At 42.1% G+C, this 25,661-nt stretch overlaps 1 protein-coding gene across 1 annotated transcript in view; it reads left to right on the plus strand.

Annotated features, from left to right (window-relative positions):
- Window positions 1–25,661, plus strand: part of NAA25 (N-alpha-acetyltransferase 25, NatB auxiliary subunit) — a 30,230-nt gene continuing 4,569 nt past the window's right edge. Inside the window, exons 1-23 of the mRNA XM_048073893.2 lie at window positions 1–152; window positions 3,149–3,234; window positions 4,148–4,286; window positions 5,753–5,871; window positions 8,145–8,219; window positions 9,011–9,118; window positions 9,560–9,638; window positions 10,078–10,189; window positions 11,377–11,466; window positions 11,827–11,996; window positions 12,755–12,867; window positions 14,632–14,839; window positions 15,641–15,730; window positions 16,496–16,676; window positions 17,287–17,386; window positions 21,674–21,825; window positions 22,122–22,247; window positions 22,537–22,780; window positions 23,001–23,124; window positions 23,490–23,555; window positions 24,018–24,115; window positions 24,347–24,457; window positions 24,910–25,056. Of these exons, the coding sequence (XP_047929850.2) occupies window positions 95–152; window positions 3,149–3,234; window positions 4,148–4,286; window positions 5,753–5,871; window positions 8,145–8,219; window positions 9,011–9,118; window positions 9,560–9,638; window positions 10,078–10,189; window positions 11,377–11,466; window positions 11,827–11,996; window positions 12,755–12,867; window positions 14,632–14,839; window positions 15,641–15,730; window positions 16,496–16,676; window positions 17,287–17,386; window positions 21,674–21,825; window positions 22,122–22,247; window positions 22,537–22,780; window positions 23,001–23,124; window positions 23,490–23,555; window positions 24,018–24,115; window positions 24,347–24,457; window positions 24,910–25,056 (2,796 nt within the window). The 5' untranslated portion in view covers window positions 1–94. The remainder of the gene's footprint in view (window positions 153–3,148; window positions 3,235–4,147; window positions 4,287–5,752; window positions 5,872–8,144; window positions 8,220–9,010; window positions 9,119–9,559; window positions 9,639–10,077; window positions 10,190–11,376; window positions 11,467–11,826; window positions 11,997–12,754; window positions 12,868–14,631; window positions 14,840–15,640; window positions 15,731–16,495; window positions 16,677–17,286; window positions 17,387–21,673; window positions 21,826–22,121; window positions 22,248–22,536; window positions 22,781–23,000; window positions 23,125–23,489; window positions 23,556–24,017; window positions 24,116–24,346; window positions 24,458–24,909; window positions 25,057–25,661) is intronic.

Consider the following 25,661-nt stretch of genomic DNA (forward strand, 5'->3'; position numbering starts at 1 on the left):
CTGCGCGCGGGCAGCCCTCGGGGCCCGGCCCGGCCCCTTCCCCCCGCCCCCGGCCCGGCGCGGCGGCTGCGCACTGCGGTTCTGCGCTCTCATCATGGCGGCGCGGGGCCATGTGCAGGACCCCAACGACCGGCGCCTGCGGCCCATCTACGGTACGGCCCCCGCCGCCCCTTCCCCCGGCGGCTCCCGGCCTTGCGAGGAGGCCTCGCGGGGCAGCCGGCGGGGCCCCCGGGCAGCCCCTTCTCTTCTCTTCCCTTCCCTTCCCCGCCGCCCCGCTCGGCGGAGCCCCGCGGCCCGGGGACGGCCGCGGCTGCCGGGGAGGGTCGCGGCTCCCCCGGGGGGGGTTTGGGGGGCTTGCAGCGGGGGTCCCGGCTCGCTGCGGGGCAGGGCTGGGTCTCACCGCTTTGTTGGGGGGGACCCCGGTCCTTTCGCCTCCCGCTGAGGGGGGAGCGGGCGGTGAGCGGGGCCCGAGCTCCGTCCTGGCGCATCGGGCTGCTTCGGCAGCTGGAAATTAATTCTTCCTTCAGACACAGCCGGGCAGATGCGTTGAGGTTGTGCGTTGGGGTGTAGCGGCACGGGGCTATCTATATTACTGCAAAAATGAATTTGAAGACGGGGGTGAGGTAGCTGCAAGGAGACGGTATTGTTAGGAAACCTCTTGTGCGAAGCCGTCCCTGGATATTCCCGAGGTTGTTGCAGGCAGTTGGGATTGCTTAAGGAATCGTGGGCAAGTTTCTGTTTATGCAAATGCAGGGAAAGAAAAGAAAAAACAATTCCCCAGGCTACGGTGTCATTCCTTCAAAAATACAAGAATGGATAGAGATTTCAGAAAATGTTCTTCCCCCCCCAGTATCGGAAGAAAACTCTCCCTATAAAAATGCGGAGAGCTGCGCTTGATTTGGGGTGAGCGTGCTTTGGGACCGTCCTTTGCTGCCCGGCACTGTTCTCGCAGTCAGAACCTTTCAGTTTAGATTCACATCTGTGTTGGGTCCCAGTGAAATCAAGGAAGGCTGTATGATTGCACTTTTAGTCAAACAAAATTGTTGTTTTTAAGTTTGTTGCGTGATTATGATTGCAGTTGTGCAGTGTATTTAACGTTTTTTTCCCTAACTTTCTTGTACGTTCTGTGATTACACAAGGAATTGCACGCTAATAAATACGGCAACGTCTGAAATGTTCTTAAAATCGTGTTAAATTTAACTGAGATTAAAGCAGACGATGTTGAGATATATTTCACTATATTGACTTCACAGAGCGTGGGTTTTACTGAGGGAGCTTTAGAAGTGCTTTCTCCTAGGTCTGGAAAGCATTAAGTGCACCGTAGGGTTGGAATTCAGGTTGGAATCATTCATACGTGATTTCACAAAAGTCGTAAACCGGAGATATACGGCATGAGGTTAAAAGTCTGATTCTTTACTTTAAAAAGCGCTTTTAAGGTTGCGCCTTGTGCCTTGATTGCTTGGGGTTCCTTGACAGGTATGTTTATCTTTCATCTTAATTTGTCTGCTTTCACCTGGAGGTTCATGTGTTGCGTTTGCAACCATCGAACGTATCCACCTACAGACCTGCAACCAATGTGGACTTAAATATTTTCCTTTACTTTGAATTTCTTTGGAAGTTGCCAGCTATTTTGGCTTCCAACAAAGTTACTTGTTGTTAGCAAAACACAGTCTTTTTATTCTGCTGCAGTTTAGAGAGGTTTGTGGTTTATTTGATTTACTTCAGAAGACCTAAAGCAGAGATCTTATCGGTTCAGCTCGTTGTTAGACAACTCCAAGACAGGCAACGGAGACTGGTGGGTAATTTGTGTGTAAGTGAGCCATGCAACACAGATCCTTAAAGCAAGACATCTCTGCCTGTGTATGGAGGGATCACCGGGATGCTCTGCTGCAGAGTTTTTAAAACTTTCTCACTGAGAAGTCTGTGCTTACCTTTTAATGTTAAAAGGTGACGCACAGGCTTCAGTAAGTTAAAATGGCCAACTAACCCGTGTGAAGGCAGAACATTAGGGTTTCAAACCATCTGTATATTTTATACATCAACATTTTCTCTTGGTTAGTGCGGGCAGGCTGCCTCATTTGAGGTTTTGTCTGGATGGTCTCAGGAGTCCAATTAGCTCTACTTCAAATTTGTACCGCTTGGCTATGGAAGCAAATGTTAAAGCTGCTGGATATGTAAATCTCATTAGGGTAGATGCACGTTTCGTACAATATACCAAGGCATTACTAAAGGCCGCCTCTTGACTTAGTGAGAGCTCTCTCATAAGAACCACAGTCTTGAAGAAAAAAGGTGTGTGATGTAACTTCAATGGTCTAGCATTATCTCTGCTCATAACCTGTCGGGGAGAGGCCAGAACAGCGTGAGCAGACCCGTCCCTGTTGGCATGTCAGGTGCAGCTCAGCTTTTCTGAAGGTTTAGGTTGGTACATATGAATTTTGGAAGGAGGGGAAGCACGGAGGGTACATGTTCTAATCTAAAATTGCTGGTTTGTCATTGTCTGAAACATGATAACACGTTGTAGATGGAGCTGAAATTTATAATACAAAGCTGAAAGAAGAAGGAAGCGGTCCTGAGGCAGAGCTTTTCTACAGCTGAAGCATTACTGGGTAGTGGGATGTCCTCACTCCACTTTTTTGGTTTTAAAACTTCTCTGGTTAAAGCACGGTGATCCTCTGTTAGGGGACAGACTCGTTCTGCTGAAACACAGGCCATGTGGACGAGTAGGTCTTCTCACAGCACTTTGATAGACTGCGAGTGTGTGATTCCTAACCTGCTGTGTGTTAGAAGTCATGCAGAGTCTCCCAAAGGCACACCGAATTAATTTCTACTTTTACTGAAGCAAAGAGCATAAGCTCCCTCGCTAGTGAAGAGCTATTGCAGCACAACTCGTTATATTGTACAGCTCTTTTGTTGGTGTAATGAGCTACGTGGAGTAATTACAAAAGCTTGTTTGTGTGAATGACTAGAGATGAATACTCGGGCTACAAAGTGACATGTTTCCTGAATGTTTGGCTTAGTAGTAATTGTGCAAGGAAAATGGGTTTTGCACTGCCGGCCTGACAGCACGTACCCTGCGATAAAGTTAGAGGTAGACTCCCCGAACGGTCCGGTGGTCTGTTGTAATTCTGTGTATGTTCTTCTTACGCAGATTATCTTGATAATGGCAATAATAAAATGGCAATCCAGCAAGCAGATAAACTGCTCAAAAAACACAAGGATCTTCACTGCGCCAAGGTAAGCGGGATTGGTGTTCGCTGAGTGTGGTTTGAGACCTGGAGCGTTTCGCTGGGCTTTTCTTGCACTGCCTGTGAGCTTCTAGAGACCACAATGCATTCCGAACCCTCAGGAACACAGAATTCTCTCAATTTTGTGTTTGAAAAGTCATACAGATCCTCCTAGGGAGGTGCCCCTGATGACTGGTGAACCTGGCTACACCCATGCTGATTGTCTAGAGCCCTGCCAGAGCCTCTGCAAGCAAGCAGGGCAGATGAGCTGTGCCTTAAAAATGCCTCTCTTAGACATGAGGTTGAGGTGCTTCTTTGCAGTAGTTTGGAGCAAAGCTTTCACTCGGAAGGAGTATTCCTTAGTGAATCCTAGCAAGGAGGTTTCTGAGGCATCCGCTCTTCTGTCTTGGTTGCTGCCCTCCTTGTGCCCCTGCTGAAGGGAAAGGAGTTTGGTTCCTCGCTTTCCTGAACGTTTGAGTATCTTTCTACCTTTCTCTTTTCCCTGTGGATTTTCCTCTGCAGTTCATACCACTTCTACATTTTCGAAGCTTCCCAAGCTGAAGTGAGTGTCATTGACCTGAATCTCATTTCTGTCACTTGTCTCTGGGCAGTTATTAGAAGAAAAAAAAAAATGAAAATTGGCAGGACTGGTCAGTTTTCAGCCTGCAGGTAGGAAAATCTGAGTCGCAGCTGATGCCTTAGTGGCCTGCACGCGTGTTAAGAAATGCAAAGCCACACTTTGATGCAGCTTGCATTTGGAAATTTTCCTCTGCAGCCATATGGATTAGAAGCTCCATAAAAACTTGAGTTCTGTAGAAGTAATTAGGTGCTTGGGCAAACCCTCTCCTCATGAGGAATGAGAGGATTTTCACTGGTAACTGCCAACTGTGTTTTTAACAGCTGTCTCTGTGTTGTATCAATAGGTTCTAAAGGCAATTGGCTTGCAGAGAACTGGCAAGCAGGATGAAGCGTATGCTCTGGCACAAGAAGTAGCAGCACTTGAGCCCACAGATGACAATTCCTTGCAAGCACTAACAATTCTTTACCGGGAAATGCATAGACGTAAGCTTTTTCCTTTGCCTTTCTTTAAAAATCGTAGTTATTTACATTTTTCTAAAGTATATGTGACCCACAGTTTTTTGAGAAATGTGCAAAATCCGGAGTTCAAGTATGGGCGTATTATTAAGAGGTTCAGGGGATGTAAATGATGCCTGTTATAATTTTTTGTCATTATATGTCATAGAGATGACAAATCCTGCAGGCTATGATTTGGAGTGTGCTTAATGCTGTTAGGCTGTAGTTGAGGGGTCCAGGTCCTGAGAAGCTGTGTAACAGAAGGGAAATCCTGGCCTCTCGTTTGACTCTGTTATCTTTTTGAATGCAGATCCTCATAGCAGTATGTTATTTTAAAATAGTAAATTGTGGATGACTGAGTAAAATTGCATGTCTTCTTCTGAGAGAAGCCAGAGCTCACATGCTGCTTATCTGCATCTGTAAACAGTTGTTGTTTCTGGCAGCTTCTTGCGGGTCTTGGTGGTGGTAGCAATGTTTACTGTTGAATCACTGGAGCAAATAACAACGGGGTGAAACAGCTTTTGGAGAAATAGATGTGTTGTATCAATCTGCAACCATTTTTTGATGTATAGCAACTGCTTATGCCCTTCTACTCTATTTCTTTCTGTGTAGTTAAAGTGTTATGTTTTAAACACTACAAAATTTTTGTGTGCTGTGACTTCAAAATAGAGACAACCTAGAAAATGTCAGAAGCCTTCCTGTGATTCTAAGCAGCTCGCTTAAACATTAAGCTCAGGTCTTTAACTTCAAGGTTTATAACTCAGAAAGGGAAAAGTGGTTAAGTACTTCCACTTCTGGTCATGTAAGAAAATTGAAATTAGATATCTTACATATGTACGTCAGTGATATGTAAACCATGTGAAAACAGTGAAAGACAAACTGTATTTTGGTTTTTAATACTACACTGAGATGTGATTGTTTTTCATCCTTCTGTTTTTTCTTAAAGTTTTACATGTCATAGTATCATAAGTATTGTGTCATGATAGGCCTATTGTTAAGAAGTATGGTGTGAAGTATTTCACTTGTTAAAGGTATTAAAACAGGCAGTTGAGAAAGAACAGGATATGACTAACGTGGACGAACCTGTGATAAGAGTAAATAATTGGATATTAGGCTCTGAAAATGCTTTGTGTTTTGATACGTAATTCACGTGGAGGCATCGTTCTGCCAGGACTGGAAGTCTTGATTCAGTTTAATGGTCCAAAATAGATAAACTTGCTTAAGGCAAGACTTAGAAGTATTTCTGATCAGTTGTTGCTGTTAAACTATTTTTGTTTCTTTGAGCACTTCCCCTGTTTGTAGTGCATGGGGTCTTCCGGGAGAGAGTACAATTTCTGTGGTCGATGAGCATAATTAGATTACTCTTCAGAGTATCACTGATGCTAATTTTAGGTAGCCGTGCTTTAAATTTAATCCCAAATGTGTCTCAACTCAAACCTGTGGTTTTGGTTTAGCGGAGCTGGTGACTAAACTGTATGAGGCAGCTGTGAAGAAGGTCCCCAACAGCGAAGAGTATCACTCTCATCTCTTCATGGCCTATGCCAGGGTTGGAGAATACAAGAAGATGCAACAGGTACGATCAACGATTTGTGTTCTGGTTGTTCTGAGGTGTCACTTGAAGTCTTTATCATACTGGTAAGGCCTCTTCAAGTTGCACGTAATCATCCAGAAAGCTAAGGCTGAGCTGGTGCAGGAGTTAGTCTGCTGGTTTTTACGGAAGGGCTGAGAAAGCCGTTATCTTAGGGAAAAGATTACATGAAGACAAACGCTTCCTTTTCCTCACAAGAGGTGTGATAATTGTGCCTTTCGCGTGCATATCTGAACTGGCAGGATATGCTGACGATTTGGGGATGGGAGGTTTTTGTCAATTCGGGTTGCACAGTACGGTAGTTACCTATGAGGCAGCGTGTTATGAAGGAGTTAGGGAGTAGGTACAAGAAGATCTAGCGAGATAGCCTGATCCATGTTTTCAAACTTGATTTCTTCCTTAATTTGCTACCCTGTGTAGGAAGAACTATCTTGCCCGTGCTTTTGCCTCTGAGATCCTACATAAAAGTAGGCTTGTGTAGGTCATAACTCAGTGAAGAGAAACTTAAAAGTGCTTTCTTTAAGTACACCGTCTCAGCTGGCAGAACGTTGTCGTACTGGTTAGCTTTGTTTTCAGCCCTTCCGAATTAGGTGCCTGGAGAATGCCTATAAATGGAAGATTCTTTTCAGAGCATGTGCGCTCACTCTTCTGTATAAAAAAGCACAGAGCCAAGTAAATGACTCCTAAACTTCCTGTTGCTCCCACTGTGTTAAGGTGACTTGAATTTTTGTGCAAGAGTGGTTTAAATACCTAAAAGGATATATTGAGCAGTAGTGGTGTTCTCCATTCTAAGAATGCTGCTTGAGATCAAGCTATAGACAGGGACAAAGTTATTGATGTAAGTGAAATTTGCCAAGGTTCTTCCTGCTTGACATATATTGTGTAGCTGAATATCCAAAAAGTCAAGGTTAATTTAAAGCATATTCCAGCTCCTCTCCAAGTGGAGCTACATTATATCTGATAGTCCGCTTATCCGTAACCAGAAATTTTCAGAGATGCTGTGATAAATGACTGTATGAAGTTAGTTTTGGTCTCAATTTTTTGCTTGTTTCAGTTTGTTATTATGTGTAGGCTTTAAATACTCTTTTACTGATCAGCCTGAGTTATAGTAGCTCAAATAAGAACTTTATATATGTTGGTTATAGCAAACCTAATACTAATAATGTGTTTGGGGGGTGGGGGGAGTGTTTCCAAAAATCTGAGCAAATTATACTGTGATTTTTTTCTGATTAAAAACTAATTGTAGGTATTCCTGTCCGTATATTCTATTTTAAAGGCTTTATTAGCTTCAAGCAGAACATGCGCTTTCCTTTCCTTATATTTTAAGGTTCAGAATTTCCTAGGAACCTGAGATCACTGGTATATCAGCACTAGGCTGTGTAAGACTGAATATCACCAGAGCCTTGCTTTAGCTGTGGTAAGGGATGTAGCACAGGGATGCTAACTGATTGGAGAGTGAAAATAACCCTCAGTTGCCTGTGTTCTGGGGTATTTCAGCTGAAAATAATGGGAAGTGCAAACTGAGAATACAGTCAGAAAATGAGCAGAGAAGTCCTACGGAAGGAATAGTATACTATTATGTATAATTTCTTACAATTAATTTTGTTGGGGAAAAAGCATTGTCTGTCATTCTATACAGACACTGGAAATCTGTGAGAGAAACGCCAGAACAACTGTTTCTATGCTAGGCTAGAAAATCTGGAATACTTTAGTTCTGCTTTGATGCAGCCAGGCTTTCAGCGTGACCTTCGTGTAAGTGCTGCTCTGCCTGTACAGGTCACCTCGTATCTCCGGTATCTCGTTGTATGTGTGTGTCTGAAATGAGTGAAGGGCAGTTGATTACCTGAGGAAGGCGTGTGATTTTTAGCGTGCCTTTTAGCAGTAACCGAGCGTGCTAGTGACAATCCACGCTGGAAACATCTCCCTTGCTCTTAAAGAATAAGTCTTTGGCTTCCTGATGCAGTTACCATTTCTAATTAAAGCTGTCATCTGTTCAGGCAGTCAGACGTGCACATGCTCACTGCTGTTCCTTGTCAGACTTGCACGAAGTATTTGATCTTTGAAATGGTTTCACCTTCTTTCTTCCTCAGCAGTAAGTTAGGTATTGGAAGGGCTTATGGGTTAATAAAAATCCTCTGCTCTAGCTGCTAATTCTGAGTTATTTCTTGCCGTCATTGCTGCTTAACTTGCGTTGTCTGTCATGAGAGTTCATAAACAGATGTGGTTTAGGATTAATTATTCCATCTTCTATTTTTCAGGCTGGAATGGCACTTTATAAGATTGTACCCAAAAATCCTTACTATTTTTGGTCTGTGATGAGCCTGATCATGCAGGTATGTACAGCGTTGCAAATGAGTTTGACTTTCACTGCAGGTATAGTGCAAACATAGAAACGCTTTGAGTGAAAATATAGAGATATTTTAAGTAAAATGTCTGTTTTAACCATTTCTGTGTGATGCTGGGAGGATGGAACCCTCCTGAAACCACATTACTGAAATGGTCAAAAACAAATGCAGTGTTTTTTTAATGCAGCTTAATGGGTCTGTATAAACATGGTTATACAATCTGAGTTCTTCTCTTATCTGGACTGGTACCCTACTGTCTCTTAAGTTAGGAAGGTAACGAATAGCATCTGTACCCCCGTAGAACTGCTCTTCTCTGTCACTAGGCTATAAAGGTTCTAGGAGTTCTGGACGTAGCACATCTTTCAGGCTGCAGAAAGCGTGCAGGAACAGCAGCTCAGCTGTGCTGCTGTTAGGTTGGGCGACTGCTGCTTGAATGTGCTGACAATGTGTTGGCCAAGCAAAAAAAAAAAATAAAAAAATAAGCACAGAGGCATTAGTTACATTCTCTAAAATACCATACCATGGAAAATAGAAGCATGTTCGTGCTACATGTTATTTGCTGGGCATCTTGCTTGTCTGGATTCTCTATACAATGTAATCGAGAGCGAGGGTTTCAGGATGCTTGTTTAAGGCAGAGAGAGCAGGGTTGCTCCCTGCACGTTGTAGATGGTTGTTCTGAAGGCGTGGGTTGGGGGTATGGGGTTAAAGCATCTGATTTACCTTCTTTCCTCTTCTAGTGGGGCAGTTGGAACTGTTACAGTAATTCTTCCCCTCTTTAGTCTATTTCAGCGCAGGATGAAAACCTCTCGAAGACGATGTTTTTGCCACTAGCTGAAAGAATGGTGGAAAAAATGGTGAAAGAAGATAAGATCGAAGCTGAGGCTGAAGTAAGGCTTGCAGATATTTTCAGCTTGACTTGAATGTTACTGAGACAAGGAATGCAGCGTTAAAGGAAGCTGATTATTTTAACAATTCTCTGAGATGATAATCAGTAGTGTTCTGGAAGTAATGTGAATGTGGTGGGACAGAAGGAAAACAGAGCAGAGGGCTGGGAGAGATGCGTAAGAGTGTGGCCAAGGAATTTTTTTGGCATTTGATTTGACAGATGAAGTACTTGTTTTTGCTCCCTGGGAGGCCCCAAGAGAAACTTTAGGACTGAGAATGGAAAAAAGACCTAAATTCCTGAGTGCTCCACCCTCTGGGATGCTAAAGATAGCTTTGCAGTCCTTGCTATCTCCTAATGACAGTAACAAGAGTCACTTTATTTCTTGGCATACCTGTATTTGTTTTACTGGCAAATTTCATTGCATCCTGAGCTTTCTTTTAAGGTCGAACTTTACTACATGATTCTGGAACGTTTGGAGAAGTATCAGGAAGCCTTAGATGTTGTGAGAGGAAAACTAGGAGGTAACTTTTTCTGTCAATTAATTATCACAGTTGTGTGGTGGAACAGTAGTTCTCTTTTGCTTCGGGTTTGTCCGCTGGCTACAAAAAAGCTGTAAGCAAGCCTGACTCTCAGCAGCAGTTTCAAACATTGAAGCAAACTCTGGAGGTGATCTTGTGCAGTTTGCTTTTACCGAACTGCTTATGGTACCTAAGCGTTATATTCAGTGATGAATTTTATCCTACGTTTTTATGGACTCTTTCTTTCTGGTGATTAAAATGCTTTTGAAGTTTTAAGGAATTGGGATGTGAAGATTCCCATAGGAAACCTGGCCTTAGTCTGAGGGCCTTTCTTCTGTTGCATTACTGCTTTGTGTCCTTGGCTGTAAGAAGATGCTTTATTCAGAACGTAGAGAAGGAAATGCATTGATTAATTAAATTTGCCCTTCTGTTTTTAATTTAGAGAAGTTAACAAGTGAGCTCCAAAGCCGCGAAAACAAGTGTATGGCAATGTACAAGAAGCTGTGTAGGTGGCCAGAGTGCAACGCGCTGTCGAGAAGGCTGCTGCTGAAAAAGTGAGATGATGATTTTGCAATCCTACTGAGAGAGCTGAAGGAAAAATCCCGGCTGGCTGTGAATTGCGTTGTTTAGTGGTTCTTATAAATGGTTGTTAAAGCAGAAGAATATCAGGTTCTCAAAGCATTTCCAAACATTTACACTCCAAAGCCTGAGGAAGAAGGCAACAAAAGAGAATGCTAAAGGACAGTGGTGAAGGTCGCAGGGGGAGTCTGTGTCGGTAGCGTAGTTGCTTCTCTTTGACTGAAGGCTGAGTTCAGCGACATGTTCATGCAAAAATCCTGTGTTTCCCTTCTTATTTCTGAAGGCTGTGCTGGCTGTCCAGCTCTTTTTTTTTTTATGGTGGGAGAGGAGAACAACTGCATTTGTGTCTAATTTTCTGGTACTTCGTTTCTCTCACTTGGCCAGACTTTATCTTGGGAAATGCATGCAATGCTTTGAACAGATGCATCAGAAGAGAGCATGCTAATAGACCAAATCTGTCTCTTGGAACTGTCAGGAGAGATTTGTCGTTTGGTCTTTGTATTTAGCTACGTCCTAAGCTTAACTACAAGTTAAATACAGAGCCTTGAAGATTAGGAGGTCCTGTATCCACTGTCCAAAGAGACAGCAAAATGTTTCTTCCAGAGAAGTTGTTCTTGGTACTTATGTTTGATAGATATACTTGCAGAAGGCAGAACTGGAGGAAAATAAGAGTCTGTTTTTTAGGACACTTGAAAGTAGTAAGGGGAGAAACCATCTCGCCACACTGACAATGAGTAGAATTAGTTAGTATAAGGACATTTTATTTGCAGCTTTACCTCTTTGTACGTGACATCTCCTGTTCTGTACTCTGGAATTGTTCTGAACACAGGGAGGTGAAACTTACGGTTTAGCATTTTGTGGAGATATTCATGAGCTGAGTCCTCTGGTTGGAATGTAAATATTAAGCTGAGAATTTGTAACTTGTCTCAATTCTTTATGGAAATTGTCTCCTTTAATACATTTCAAGAAACTCCGAATAATGGCATTCTTCTCAGTTGTGAGACCTTTTAAAGGAGAAATGATTCTTGGTACACTTGTGTGTTCTGTAATACAAGTATGCTATTCCTTAAATTCAGTTTTTGCAAGGAATGCAGTTTTAGAAGTGAATTACTGTTTTGGCAGTTCCCTAAACTTTTTGTTCTGTGCGTGCTTTTTGTTTCAGCTCAGATGATTGGCAGTTCTATATAAGTTACTTTGATTCAGTGTTTCAACTCATAGATGAATCCTGGGCACCTCCGCTGGAAGAAGAACAGTAAGTTAACAGTTCTGCAGTGGATTTGTTTTTCCTTTGTGATACAGAGGACTTCTTGCCTTCATGTACTGAGTATAGTGTTGTCCCCGTCTTTGGGTGACTTCCTGGTGTCAGGCTCCAAATGATGTCTTCTCCCTGTTTTATTTTGGAGGCTGGCAATAGTCTGTTGGAAACAGCTGTATAAAGTGGTTTGTATGCTGTAGAGCTCTTCCAGTTCGTATTTTTCACGGTGATTGAATTAGAGAATCCATCATGCCAGATTTCCTTAAGAGTGTTCTGGGAATATGCTGAGCACGTGTTTTCAGTGCCCTAGGAATGGGAAAAAAAATCAAGGAATCTTTTGTTTCTGTAATTGCGCAGGTCTTTGGAAGGAGAGGTACACTATTCTATAGAGCAAGCTGTGAAATTTATAGAAGAGAGGATAACAGAAGAATCCAAGAGCGCTCGGCCACTTCGGGGACCATATTTAGCTAAACTGGAGCTGATTAGACGTTTGCGTTGCAGAGGTTGTAATGATGAATATAAACTAGGTAAGAGCCACTAACTGGATGATAAATTAATCTTTGGGGGAGAACTCAAAACAAGCTCTTTGTATTCAGTGTGAATTTAATTCAGCAACGTGGTATTAAAATCTCTGTGCTGCTTTCAATATGTAAAGAATTTTGAAAGCATTAGAAGACAAGGCTTGAAGAAAGGAAGGTAGTTCAGACTACTACAGGCTTGTGAAAGCAATCAGGGAAACATTTAAAAGGATCTATTGGATTTTAAGAGCGTAAGATCCATTACGTTTTGATGAAAAGTGCATTCCTGATGCACTGCTTTTGTAAAAAGTCATGCTGTTTAGCTGTAATAATCTCTGGGTGTTCTTTCTTTTTTTTTTCCCGATAACACCAGGATTTGTTTTCTTAACAACTTGCATTTAAAAACTGCAGTTAAGGAGTCGGTGAAGGAGAGAGTATGATTACAGCAACATCTGTGCTTACTGGTTCCTTCTGCATTTCCATCCAAAAATAACTAACGAGATAAGCAGAGACACTGTATGCATGTCCGTTATGCTGAGCTCTTATCGGCCAAAGTAGCTTGAATGAAACTCTTAGGATTTTGTCTCTCTCTCCTTGGTTATCAAAGACATTGAGCCTCTGGTTAAAATCCACAGTAGTGCAGCTATTTGTTCTGTAACTCAGTTTGTGATCTCAAAGAAAAAATGAGTTAAAGATTTGTCACAGTGATTTCATAGGTTCAGCTTTTAATGGAGCATGTTAAAAAGATGAACTGGCCTTTTTCCTAGGTGATCCGGAAGAACTAATGTTCCAATACTTCAAAAAATTCGGGGACAAACCCTGCTGTTTTACTGATCTCAAAGTATTTGTGGATCTCCTCCCATCCAGCCAATACACGAAAGTAAGTAAAGACTAAGATGGTGGCAGGAACTGCAGCACTTGTTTGCCCTCTTGCACCTTTCTCTTGAGACACCTCTGGGTCATATTAAGAGATAGAGAAAAGCTGAATTTGGGTCTGTTTGGAATAGCGAATAGGAGAGATGTATTTGCTGTTACACAAAGCATCCTTCTCCTTTCCCTTCCTACCAACGCCATGCTTTTCCTGTTAAAGTTGTATATTGAATTGGAAAGATCTACTTTCTTATCGATGCAGGTAGGGTGCTACTTAAGTGTCTTGCTTGGTTCTGCTGCGGTGCTGAAGAATTGGCACACTGATGCTGATCAAGGGGAGACCAAGGGACCTATTGCAACTTACCCAGAATCTTTCTGAAACGAGCTCCCTTTAATTGAAAAGCCTGTTTGTGCAGGGTCATGAGCAGCTCGTTTAATGACTTCAGCAGCTGGAAATCCCGTCACTCTTCCCATTGTTTCTCTAAGCTATTGTATAAAAAGTAGTGCTGGCTAAGGCTAGACAGCTGTTGATAAAATGTTTGTAAACAAAGTGCAGAGAGTGTTGTTGGTTTTCATAGCTTATTAAAATATTTTTTTGACTGGTAATGTAAGCTCTTCGTACAGCCTTACTAATAAGGAGAAAGATGGCCTTGGCCTGTATGTGTTTCTGTTGATATTTTAAGTCAGAAGGTGTGTTCTTACCCCACTGGCAACAGATGCGGTCAGTAGTATAATTAATTCACAGTTCTGGAAGTGGGGGTACCATTGCAAGGTAACCTGTGAGTCTGGAAGCATTGAACGAGTGTTATTTGGTTTTTTTAAGAGTTCTTAACAAAGTTACAGTTCAGTAGCTGAGGATGTGGTGATCTTGCTGGGCCAATATGCAGATACTCCAAAAATAATTGCCATAATATCAGTCTTGAATTTCTGGAGACATGAACTGAGGTATGCAATGTAGTGATTTGCTTGCCCTTGCCCACCTCAGTAAAATCTCAAACTGAAAATATTTTCAACAAAATCTTCATCAAAATCTATGGGAAAACTAGAATTTTTGTGCATGGCCATCTGTTGCTTCTACCTAGATGTCATGAATGTTTTGCTTTATTTTCGTTTTCCCCAGAGCATGTATTTGCAGTTCTTGTGTTTCAAGACCAAATGTAGTAAGGCTGAATTCATTGGCTTTAACTCATTTTGAAGTCTGTAAACACGACTGAATTTTAAAGCAAGGAAAAAAAAAACTGCTCACTTCTCGTTGTTGCGAGAAGTCTGCTGTCTCCCATTAAATAAAGTTGTAAACAAGAGGCTGCTTTTCTTACAACTTAATTTGAAAAAGTCATTAATCAAAGATGATGACTTCACTGGGCGCACTGCATTGCTTCAGAGTTGAGAGAAAATATAGCTAGTGCACAACCACCATTTCCTGTAAGCGTGCTGTAAAGCCTTTTGGTAACTAATTCTTTTAATTGCGTAGGTTATTAGTGTGAGCGTTAACAAGTGCTTGAGATCCCTGTGTGTCAATGTATTGGAAACTTTCCTGAGTTTTTTTTTCCCCCCTCTGCTTGATGAAGCTCACTAGGCTGTTAAGCAAAACCCTAAGGTGCTCGTCACCTCCTCCACGCAGGCCCCCAGAAAACCACTGACGTCAGTGTGATGTCAGGGTTTATACCCACACTTCCACCTCATTTCTTTTCTTGGTTCGAGGGAGGAAATGTCGTCTTCTGTTCATGCAGTCCCAGAGGCCCTGCAGAATTTAACAACTGTGTTTCTCTTTCAGTTCATCAGTCAATTGCTGGAAGTAATCCCCCTGTCAGCAACAGCAGAGAGCGAAGTCGCGCTGCCAGCTGATATCAAAGCCCTCCAGCAGCACTTGTGTGTGGTGCAGCTCACCAGGTTGCTCGGGATCTATCACGCCATGGATAAGAAGGAAAAGCTGACTGCGGTCCGGGAGTTGATGTTAAGATACCGCCATGGATTGGAGTTCGGTGAGGAAAAAATCTTGAAACTAGTGGTTGCAGTTCACTCGCAACTCTTTGTGAGTAAAAATTCAGTTTTTCCAGGGGAACAGAACAACACAAGCTCTGGCCTGTATCGCTGGTGTATAGCAGCCGTCGTGCAGCTAGATAATACTGTGTTCCCTCCTTTCTGGCTACAACCTTGGTGTACTTGAATAAATATATTTCCTTTTAATTTTCTTTCTTTTCAATTGTAAAGTAAATGAGGCATTCCTGTGTAGCTCAGATGGTCCATTTGTATGCTTGCAAAGTTGCGTGTGCCTTTAAGCAAAGCCAGGTTTTATCACTGGTGTATGTAGGACAAAAATATAGGCGTTAATATTTATTTTTAAATCTTGCAGTTGTCAAAGTCCTTTCTTGTTCCATCAAGTGTCAACATATGAGGTGGCCAGAATTATTTTTCAAAGTCATGAGCAGAAATTTCATCATTACCAGAAAAAATAACAGTTTGTTTGAAGAGCTGTTTTCTTTCAGTGCTTCTATCTGGAGTTTGAATCCAAGAACAAAAGAGCTACAATGGGAGACAAAAAAATGTGCTGCTTTCGCATTTCAAGCAGAATGAATTGGAAAAAATGTATGAAGAGATATAGCATGTGTACAGCTGTTTCAGTTATAAAATCTGGAGTTTTCTTTAGAAATTAAGCAGTGGTTATCATCTGCCAGATGGCTGTGTCACTTGATAATGCTGGCAACGTGAGAAACAGCTGACAGCACTGTAGTGACAAATATTTTAACTATGCAACTCAGGGTGACTTTTGTTTTTCTTTTTAGGGAAAACATGTTTGAAAACTGAGTTGCAGTTTTCAGATTATTACTGTCTGCTTGCAGTTCACCTGCTGCTTGATCTGTGGCTAGAGGAAGGTACGTTTGTAAAATTGCTTAATGCTACCTGGGGTGGTTGTGGTAGGGAGACTTGGGTCCCTGTGGCCGGCGTGTACCTGGCGTGCCTTGTTAGTCCTGTAGCTTTCTGTATTTTTTTTCACTCTGAGGTATTTCAGGAGCTTCTTTGTTCGGCTGGCATTTGAGCTTAATATCACTGACCTCTAAAGGAATTTTTTTGATTAATTTGTGTAGGTCCTGGCAGAGCTTTGCTGCTGACTCCTGCAGCTCAGTGCTGTCCCCAGGAGTTTGTTCTGAGTTTCCCACGTAGATACTGTTTTTTTTTCTGTCCCTTTGCACGAGTTATGCTGACAACTCCCTTCTGATACCGGAGATGTTTTGAGAGTATTTCTTTCCCTCCCTGACATACTTTGTCTACTGGATCCCTGGCTTCTGGACGTTTGCTGGGATGTGCTGCTCTGTCTTCAGTATTCCTAGATGCCACATCTGCTCTGCCCGTTAATTCCAGAGTCTGTCCCCAGCATGTGAGGGTTGTGCTCTGCAGATTTGAGCTGGCTATTCCCTGTGCAGAGTTACTTCACCTTTCTTTCAGAGAACAGCTATGATGCTGGGGTGGGTGCTACGTTTTAAGGGCAGCAACATGACAGATGAATGTCATCCCCATGTTTAAATGCTGAGAGAAATGTAAAATGAGGAAAAGAAGCTTTGATGCCAAGGTGAATTGTGCTGTCAGCGTTAAGTGTTCCTCCCTGATCATACCTGCATGTGTTTTATCTTTGTCACCAGGTGAAGAAACAGCTGTGTGGCAGTGCCTCACTTTCTTAGAAGAAGGGTTATCTCATAGTCCTTCTAATGCTCAGTTTAAATTGCTGCTAATTCGAATCTACTGCAGGCTTGGTGCATTTGAACCTGTTGCGGAGCTCTACTCCAGCCTTGATGCAAAACACATACAGCACGACACCATCGGGTGGGTAGTATATACTGAGAATAATTGGTGGTGGTCATTTCCACTAACAAGTCCTGAGATCTTCTGTTGTCTATGCTGCTGAAAGTTAGCAGATTTTCACAGTGTTCTGTAAAATATTCTGGAATTATGTGAGACACATCTGCTATGGTGTGGTCCGCCTCTAGTGGAGTATCTTTCCTGGGTGATTTTGGTCAGTTCTGGATCTTGAGAATATTAACTAAACTGTCTGAAACTTGTGAAATGTGTATATCTTGATGTGAGTTGTAGCTAGGTGTTCCTGCTTGTGTCATTGCTCAGCAAAGTGTGGGAGTGCTAGTTAAAGCAAACACACCAAATGTCCTTGCCTTGGTTAGTGTCTAAATAAATAAAGTTCGTGCTCACTTAAGCTGGATGGAGGAAGTCTTTTTTGTTTGTGTTAGGAAAAAATAAATTCCTTTCTTTACTGTTAAAAGCTTAAATCCTAACACGAATGTTGTGAATGCTCCCCTGTTAAGTCTCCGGAGTCTTCAATAAAGCTGAAGTAGGCTGCAGGTCTCTGAGAGCTGGATTTGAAATTAAGGATTCCCCAGCACGTGTGCTGATGTTTGACTTGCGTTGTGTTGTGTTGCAGCTATCTTCTGACACGCTATGCAGAGTCGCTGGGCCATTACGCTGCTGCATCCCAATCCTGCAATTTTGCACTCAGGTTTTTCCACTCCAACCAGAAAGATGTAAGTTGAATGAAACTTCTGCATCCTTGTAACAGAGCGGTTATGTTGAGAATGCCTTAACAGAAGCCTGTGTCCTATGTAAGGGCTTACAGAACTGTAGTGAGTAGTAACACAGGAATAGTTCATGCAACTTCGTGTTTTTGCAAGAATTTGTAATTTACTGTTTGATGGAGTTTTTTGGAGTTTTTTTTTGAACGCTTCTCAAAAAAAAAAGGCATGATTACTTCTAAATGAATGGATTGTGATTTAAGAAAGTAAGTGAAATGTAATGTGGTAAATAAGTGCCAGAAGTCCTATGACAGCAGGACTTTGGAAAGTCGTACAGCAGCCTCGGGGATGGTGGGTCAGGACGTTGATGGCATACGTGCGAGTCCTTTGTATCGCACTCACTGAAGCAGAATGTCTTAGGGATGACTGTCCTGGGCACGCAGCGGTGTGGGCAACGCACACCGTCATAAAACGTAGTAAAAGTGCAAGGAACGAAGTGGGAGAATTTCAGAGGAGAAAAACTGACTTTTGAACCGACAACTAACTGCATTATTTTCAAGTGGTAGGATCAAATTGCAAAGCCTGGTCTTGTACTAACGGGAGCGACCTGCTTTGTTCAATTTGCCCCCAGAAAGTGGTGTGGATTAAAAGAAAGTGGTCTTGAATGAGAACCTTGGTACTGGAATGGAGGAGACAAGGGAGGAGAGTAGCTGAATTCCTCCAGGAGATCAGGTGCTTCCTAAGATGCGTGCCATGAGCGAAGCATCTGTCATACTCGTAGCTTGCTGCTTAGTAGCTGTGCTTGTCATTAGTCTTGCTTGAAAAGAACACTGTGAGCTACACTGACAAGAAAAATCAATTCTGTTTCAGCATTCCCATGGAATTATGAAAAACGGGCTGGGTAGGGGAACAATGAAATAACTCATTTCTGAAATCTCAATGGAAATGCATCAGGCAAATAGAACCAGCTGTAGTCCAGAACAGCGGTAGGGAACTACATGCACAATGCTAGTCCACCTCCCTAAACCTTGCAAGGCAGTCCCGTTCTGAGGAGTGGGAATATGTCCCTGTATTTATGTTATACAGTCTGATCCTCTGTGAGAGGTAGGTGAAGAAAATATTCAGTTTATGTTGTAAGAAACAAAGGTGTGATCTAATTGTAACTCTTCCAGCTACAGAGCCTTTGCAGGCAGCTTAGCCACTGGTCGTACAACTTGCTTTTGCACCATCCCAGCAGTAGATAACATACAGGAGCTGTCTGTACTGAATAGTAAAGATGCCTAAAGATGCTTAGGCAGTAATCCCTCAGAACAGTATCCTTGTGCTGCTGCAGCCCGGGTTATTCCTAGGTACAAATTACCAGTTGCCATTTACCGGTGCCTGAAAGGTAGCTGCTGAGTTACTGTGACCTGTCTGACACAAATTTCACTGTAGGGAAGGGGACGCACATGGATCATGAGGTTGGAGCTTGCTCTCGTCTGCTTCCCTCACTTGCTGATTGTTTAAGCACTGATTCTACTTGCTAAGATTCTCGGGGTTCCTGGGTGCGATGTGTTGTGCTGGAGTGAAGCTCTGGATCCAACCAGCTTTCTCCTAAATGTCTGTTGTTGGTACTGGCAGCTTTTTTTTTTTAACGAGGAGTGACTTGTTCAGTCTCATTTAACATCCACCGAGTGACTTTTTAACGAAAAGCATACCTGGAACCAACTGTCCAAATAAAATGTTTCACTGCAGTGTGCCAGGTGAAAAAAAAGTGAACTGAAAAAACTACCAGATGTGATTTGTCTGCTTGGGAACGCAGTGTTGTAAAGCAGCAAGAAATCATCTCTCCGGGGAAAACCCTCTGACTGAAGTAGAAGAAGGTTATTCTTTTTGGCATGAATGCTGAAGATGCTAGCGGAGCACAAGCTGGCTGACTCCAGCAGCTCAGCATACGTACGCTGAGAGACCCACCGAGCCACGTGCCGAGTGCTGTCGCCAGGAAAATGCTACTCAACAAACAACTGAGAAACGCTGAAAAAGCGGTGCCTGAATTGTTCGACCTGCCTCGCTACCACACCTTAAAAGGCCGAAATTGCAAGAGCAGGGAAAATGACGCAATAAGCATGATGTAATGCTTCATGCTACACAACAGGGATGCGTCTCTGGAATCCACTCGTGTCGTGTCTCTTCTTGGAGACAGTATTGCAACCGGAGGACTGTGAGCCATTGTTGTTCTTGAGGAGTCAAATCTCTCGTGTTCTGGACGGTTCCAGAATTCAGAATCATCTTTTTAGTGGGAAACTCATCAAAAGCCATGTTCGTTTGCAAATAGCAAGTGTCCGTAAAAACAACCATGAGGTACAAATTTCAGGAGGAGAATGCTCAGTGCAGGGCACTGCTCATCTAAGATGATGGCGTGTCAAGAATGGAGAGGAAGAAACAGGGTCTGTACCGTAAGATGTCTCTGGTATCACAAGGTCAGAATATGCCACCAGTTTCCGTGCTCCAGGGGTTCTGCTGGGGTTGCCACTTCACGCTCAGGGTCCTGATAATCAGCTTCCCATTCAAGTCCCGTAACAGTATCTAACTGCAGTGTTAACAGAGGACTGTCCTTTCAAGGTTACCTTCTTACCTGAGTTCGGCTGCTGCCTGCCCCTCTCTCGGGTGTTCATGCTAGCTGGAATGTCTGCTACAAGGTAGAGAGCGTGTCCCTTGTGTTCTGTGCATGGGGCTCTGCTTAGAACAGGAAGGATGGGGTGTGAACAAATCTGATATAAAAAAAATATAGCTACTGATTCAAAGTGATTGCTTTGGATAAGTAGGTTTTCCTTCTGACTTGGTGAACTTAACAGTCTGAAGTGAATCCTGTTTAAGAGTGGGTCCCATAAGTAGCAGCCATCTAAGCTGCTGTGCAATCCTGACATAATATTCCTGCTCTGGGAGAGGATGCCAAGGACAGGGAGGAGAGAGAAGATGGTATTGCTATATTTGGCCGATGCTAAAAAGGCAATTTCATCCTTCTCAAGATAGTCCTCCTTTAAATATGCAGAATCACAAGTAATCTCTCTAATTTTCTTGTGTCCGTCCGTCTTTAATTTCTCCAGATACTGCAGGCAAACAGAGCACCAACGTGTCCTATGGGGATTTAAAAACCACGTCGATGCAGTTGAATTAGCTACCATAGCGCAATCCCGTAGCCTGACAATGAACTCTGCAAGGCTGTATATCAGAGGGTATGTTGCTGAATATTTGGCATATTTTTTTCATACAGTACAAGTAACCAAATTGCTTAGGAAAAAGACAGAGCTACCTAGAGGACATCTTGTATTTTGGAGGGAGGAAAAAAAAAAGGTGGTTTTTATTTGTGAGTGCTGGCTTCTAGTCTGTGAGCCTTTCTGACAGGTTGAGTCTGCTAGTACAGTACAGATTTCCATTATCCAGGGGTCTTTTTGGTGCCTCTCATCTTCGGTGCATTCCATAGTCATATTCAGAAGAAAATATTTGATTTGCCAGAATTCCTCACCTGTGGAGTAATTCTGATTTAAAAAGACAGCCATCTGTCTTGACTGGGAGCATAAATTGTTCACTCTGTCTTTGCGGTTAGAAATTTTCGTTGAAATATGGTGCTTGTTTGGGGCTCCTTCATCACATAAATCTCCTTCTGGAGATTGCTTGGACGTATGTGAAATATTAGTTGCGTGCCTTGTATAGCTGCATTTCATCAGAAGGGAAGCAATCTATCTTACGGACCCTGATAGTTTCCTTTGGTGCTTAGACTGTATTGTAATATGTATGTGCTTTGTGATGTTATTTTGTGATATTGTATTAAAAATCTAATAAAAAAAAGAAACAAAAAAATGTGTGAGTAATTTTTTTAATCTGTGTTGTGGTAATGTGTGATGCACATCCAAGTCAATTCCAGGAAATCTGGGATGTATTTACTTTGTCTGAAAGTACTTCTTAAAATGAAAAAGTGATTTGAAAAATGCATCTTTCTTTAAAAAATAAAAAATAAAAGAGCCTTCTAAAATCATCCTTCCCCATCTATAAGTATCTTTCAGTTTGTGGCTACAGGAACCTGATCTTGTTCAGTGTTGGTCTGGTTACCAAATAAGACTACCTAGTGGAGTGGCTGAGCATTATTAAATTAAAGCAGCAAAACTACAGGCTTCTCCCAGGGTCTGAATATCTCCAGATTCTGTACCTCGGGGTTAATGAAAGCCACAGAAATGCAATTTCTTGGCAGTGACCTTGTTAAACTCTTGTCTTGAATTTATAGAAGTAACTAATACAGAGCTGGTGTGTGTTTTCTTGTAGACCTCAGAATACATCATTCAAGCCTACAAGTACGGCGCGTTTGAGAAGATCCCGGAGTTCATTGCATTTAGAAACCGGCTGAATTCCTCCCTTCACTTTGCGCAAGTTCGCACAGAACGGATGTTGTTAGACCTCTTACTTGAAGCAAATATGTAAGTACAGCAGCAGTGAGTGTAATACCTTGCACAGGGAAAAATGAAGATTGATGCATAAGTAAACGTTGGCCAGATGAGACCGTAGTAAGTTGTGCTTGCGGCTCTTTGGCAGAAAGTGAAAGCTGCTCTCTTAGTTGCTGTCTCCTTGAGCATCCTTCTCTGTACGGTGTGTAAGTAATATTGCTGACATCTGAAGAGTTGAGATTCTCTCAGTGGAGAGAATGCGGTCTGCTAGCTGTTATTTTTGTTTCCGGTGATCAGATGTTTGATTTCGTGTTACTTGCCCTTACCAGATCAACCAGTTTAGAAGAAAGTATAAAGTCCATGAGCCTGAGTCCAGAAGAGGATGACATTCCGTGGAAAGATTTGCGTGACAACAGAGACCTGACAGTCTTGTTTAACTGGGATCCAAAAGACAGGTGAGTAGAAATACTCTCAGCTGCAGTCTTGCACCTTTTCCTACAGCATATGGTGAAAGAGGTCCTTTCAGGGCAACACCCATACTTAAATGTTCTCTAGGCTGGCTAACTGCAAACTTAACATTCATTCATCGCTTCTAGCAGTGCTGCCTTTTTACATATTAATACAATTTTCTGAATTTCTGACCACTTCTTCCTCTTAATGCATTATTCAGTAACTTTGGGATAGGCTTTTGTACCTGAGTGCAAACTTTGCATTTTCCTGAAAACGTTTGGTGCCTTTCTCTAGGGACATTTCTGAAGAACATAGGAAACTCTCACTGGAAGAAGAAACCATGTGGTTGCGAATCCGGTCTTTAACTTTAAGGCTAGTAAGCGGACTCCCAACTCTTAGTCACACTATTCAACCAAAGAACTCTGAAAAGACTGCAGAGAACGGCGTCTCATCCAAGATTGATACAATTCGATCTCTGCTTCAGCAGCTGGAAGCGGCAGTGGATTCAGGGAAGAAGTTTCTAGAACAAAAAATTCAGGTACCCATTAAGGAAAAAGCTATCCTCAAATATTAAATGAACGTGAATGCAAGCAGAGAAACTGAATGCATCTGGTAACGTCCAGCAGGCTGCAGAATGCACTTAACTGACCCTGAGTTTGTAGTGTATGAATCTGACAGAGATGTGCCAGAGGCAAACACTGTGTTCTGGATAAGGAAAAGCTGCAACACCTTTATCTTTTTCTTTGCTTCTTGCCTAGTATCCTGTCCTTGGCCCTCCTCCTACCCGAATGGCTGGCTTCTTCAGTAATGGCAGCTGTCAATGCCAGACTAGCTTGTTTTATCTTGTTAGTGATATTTATGAACTAGATACCAATGGCTTAGGTAAGTGTTTGAGGGGCAGGGGTGTAACCAGATTGTCACGATGTGTGGTGGGAGGGTGTGATATGTCTCCGCTTGGTTTGAAAACTGCTAGGCATTGGATCATGTGGACCCAAACTGTTACTTGCGTGTTAATTTTTGAATGACACTTACCTTGGAGATGACACCTTAATTTAATGTTTTATCGGACTCTTCATTTTTGTACAGTGTATGTTGATATAAGATATTCTTTGAAAGCAGTTGCATTGGCTTTTCACTGCTAACACTAAATTACATTTAAATGCCTCTTGGTTTTCTGAAAGCAGAAAATACAGAACTTGTAGTTTAGAACTACTTTTATTCACTTATTTGTTTTTATTTTCTTTCAGAAGATTCAGCAGAAATCCAGGAGAGGATAGGGAATAGTTTCAAGTCTTTAATAGAACGACTAACAGGTAAGTAGTAACCCAAGAATAAGTAGTGGTAGTTACTGCTTCGTGTTAAAAGGTCCTGAGAGTGCTGCAAATACGTAAAAACGCGTTAATGCATCTGCAGACCCTCTTGAAATGTGCTTGAAAGCAAGGCTGAGCATCCCCGTGGCTTGTTTGATCGTGAAGTTGTTGCATGCCAGAGATGTCATTACGCTCTGTCACTTCATTACCTTACAGCTTAGTCGTAGCAACTGTTGTCTCCCTGGTACTTGGTCCAAGCGTGGTGTGGAGACACCATTTGTAATGAAATACAGTTTAGAGGAAACTTTACAGCCAGACCTTCTTGAGAGGCTTTGGCCAAATTTATCACTATCCGTGCAAAGCTACCAGAGGACTGATAACTGCACTGAGATGCGTGCTGCACAGAAAATGAGCATTTAAGTTGATCTGCATGTCCTGAATAAGGCTTCTCTTTTTTCTTTTCAGACTTGTTCAATAAATGTAAAGGTGACTTGATTGAAGTCAGAGATGGCACCTTGAAAACTCAGCCAAACCTGTTAGAAAACTTAGTCTTCTTTGTTGAGGTATTATTTTCTTTGTTGGAAAATGGAAATTTTGGAGTACTTTAGAGTAGAAATGTTGGGACTTAACACAGGGGAAGTTCTTTGGTGTCAGTCAGTCATGAAAGTGGAGCTCTTGTGTATTCTAACCACTCTAACTACTCTGAGTCTTTTCACTAGGTACGGTAAAATAAGTTTAGAAGCCAGTTTCTAAAGTAAATGCAACTCGTAACATACATGTACCTCTTTTTCCAGACGATCTCCATCACCCTGTGGGTATCAAGTTACTGTGACAGTGTCCTCCGACCTTTTAAATCCAACCTGCAAAAAAAGAAGAAGAAAAAAAAAGAAAGCAGTGTAGCTATGGTAGACAACATACCTTTTTCTCTTCTACCCCCATCCCTCAATCCAGTAATTTACAGTGAAAGAAAAATCAGGATAGATGACATTAACTGTTTTGCATAAACTTTTTGCCTTGTAGAGTCTGATGTAGGTTAAGAGTTTAAATAGTTTACTGATTTTTTTAAAATTCCTTTTCTGTTTAAAATCAAATAACAAGTGTGCCACATCTCTGACATCACGAGAGCTTTTTAATTAAAAATACAGCTTAAATTATCACAGGCCTTCCTTCCTGAATGTGTTACAGTAAGGTAGTTAACTAGTAGCGTTTCTCTGGGTAGGTAGGTTTAAGCTTAGCAATGTTGTGGGGGAGGAGTAAAATGAGGTAGGTGTTACAAAGTGAGTTGTAATACAGAATAGTCATTTGAAGAGGCATTAACATGTGTTTATAAATTAAAAGGATGTATTTGTTTTTCTAGCCACCTGTATTTACACACTTTCTGGACTATGTTACCGAACTACAGACGTTAACTTCCAATGTAATAGATCACATCAAAGGGCTTGAAATAATTCTGACTGCACTAAAACTTGAAGAGTTGTCCCTCAAGGACACTCTGCTTTTACAGGTAAGAACTTGCATCGCTGTGGAGTGCTCTGTGTACTTGTGTGACAGATAGAAACCTGTTAGGATTGACTTGATGGCTGTTAACCAGATATGAGGAACCACACTGAGTTTTGGAGTGGTAAATTAGTTTTTTATAGACTGTCATCCGGCAAAGTGACTTTTCCTCAGCTGATCAACTCTTGCTCCCTATGCAGAATAATCTTAACAAATGGGATTTAAGCACAGGGGTTTTTAATTAGTTTCATTTTATATGAGAGTGAAGAAAATCCTAAGTTTTTAACATTATTTTTGTCTGTGATGTGACTTACTCTGTTCATCTGTCTTTTAGTATGCCATAAGGGATGCAAAATACTTATTCCGGGAAACTTTTGAGATTCACATACTGCAGATTAGTCACTTCCCTGGTAACATTTAGTTGATCTTTATGGAAAAATGAGTGGCAACTTTTTTTTCCCACTTCTGGCTATGTAGGGAAAACCAAAAGCAGGGGAAATAGGCAGTGTGCGTGCCAAGCCACATGCCAAATTTAAACATGTGAAACATAGGCCTAGCGAGAGAGATTGGCTTCTTATGATGATTTCCCTTGTCTTGTTATAGACTGATGTA

Source organism: Anser cygnoides, chromosome 17 (assembly GCF_040182565.1).
Source record: "Anser cygnoides isolate HZ-2024a breed goose chromosome 17, Taihu_goose_T2T_genome, whole genome shotgun sequence".
In the NCBI taxonomy this organism is placed as follows: Eukaryota; Metazoa; Chordata; class Aves; order Anseriformes; family Anatidae; genus Anser; species Anser cygnoides.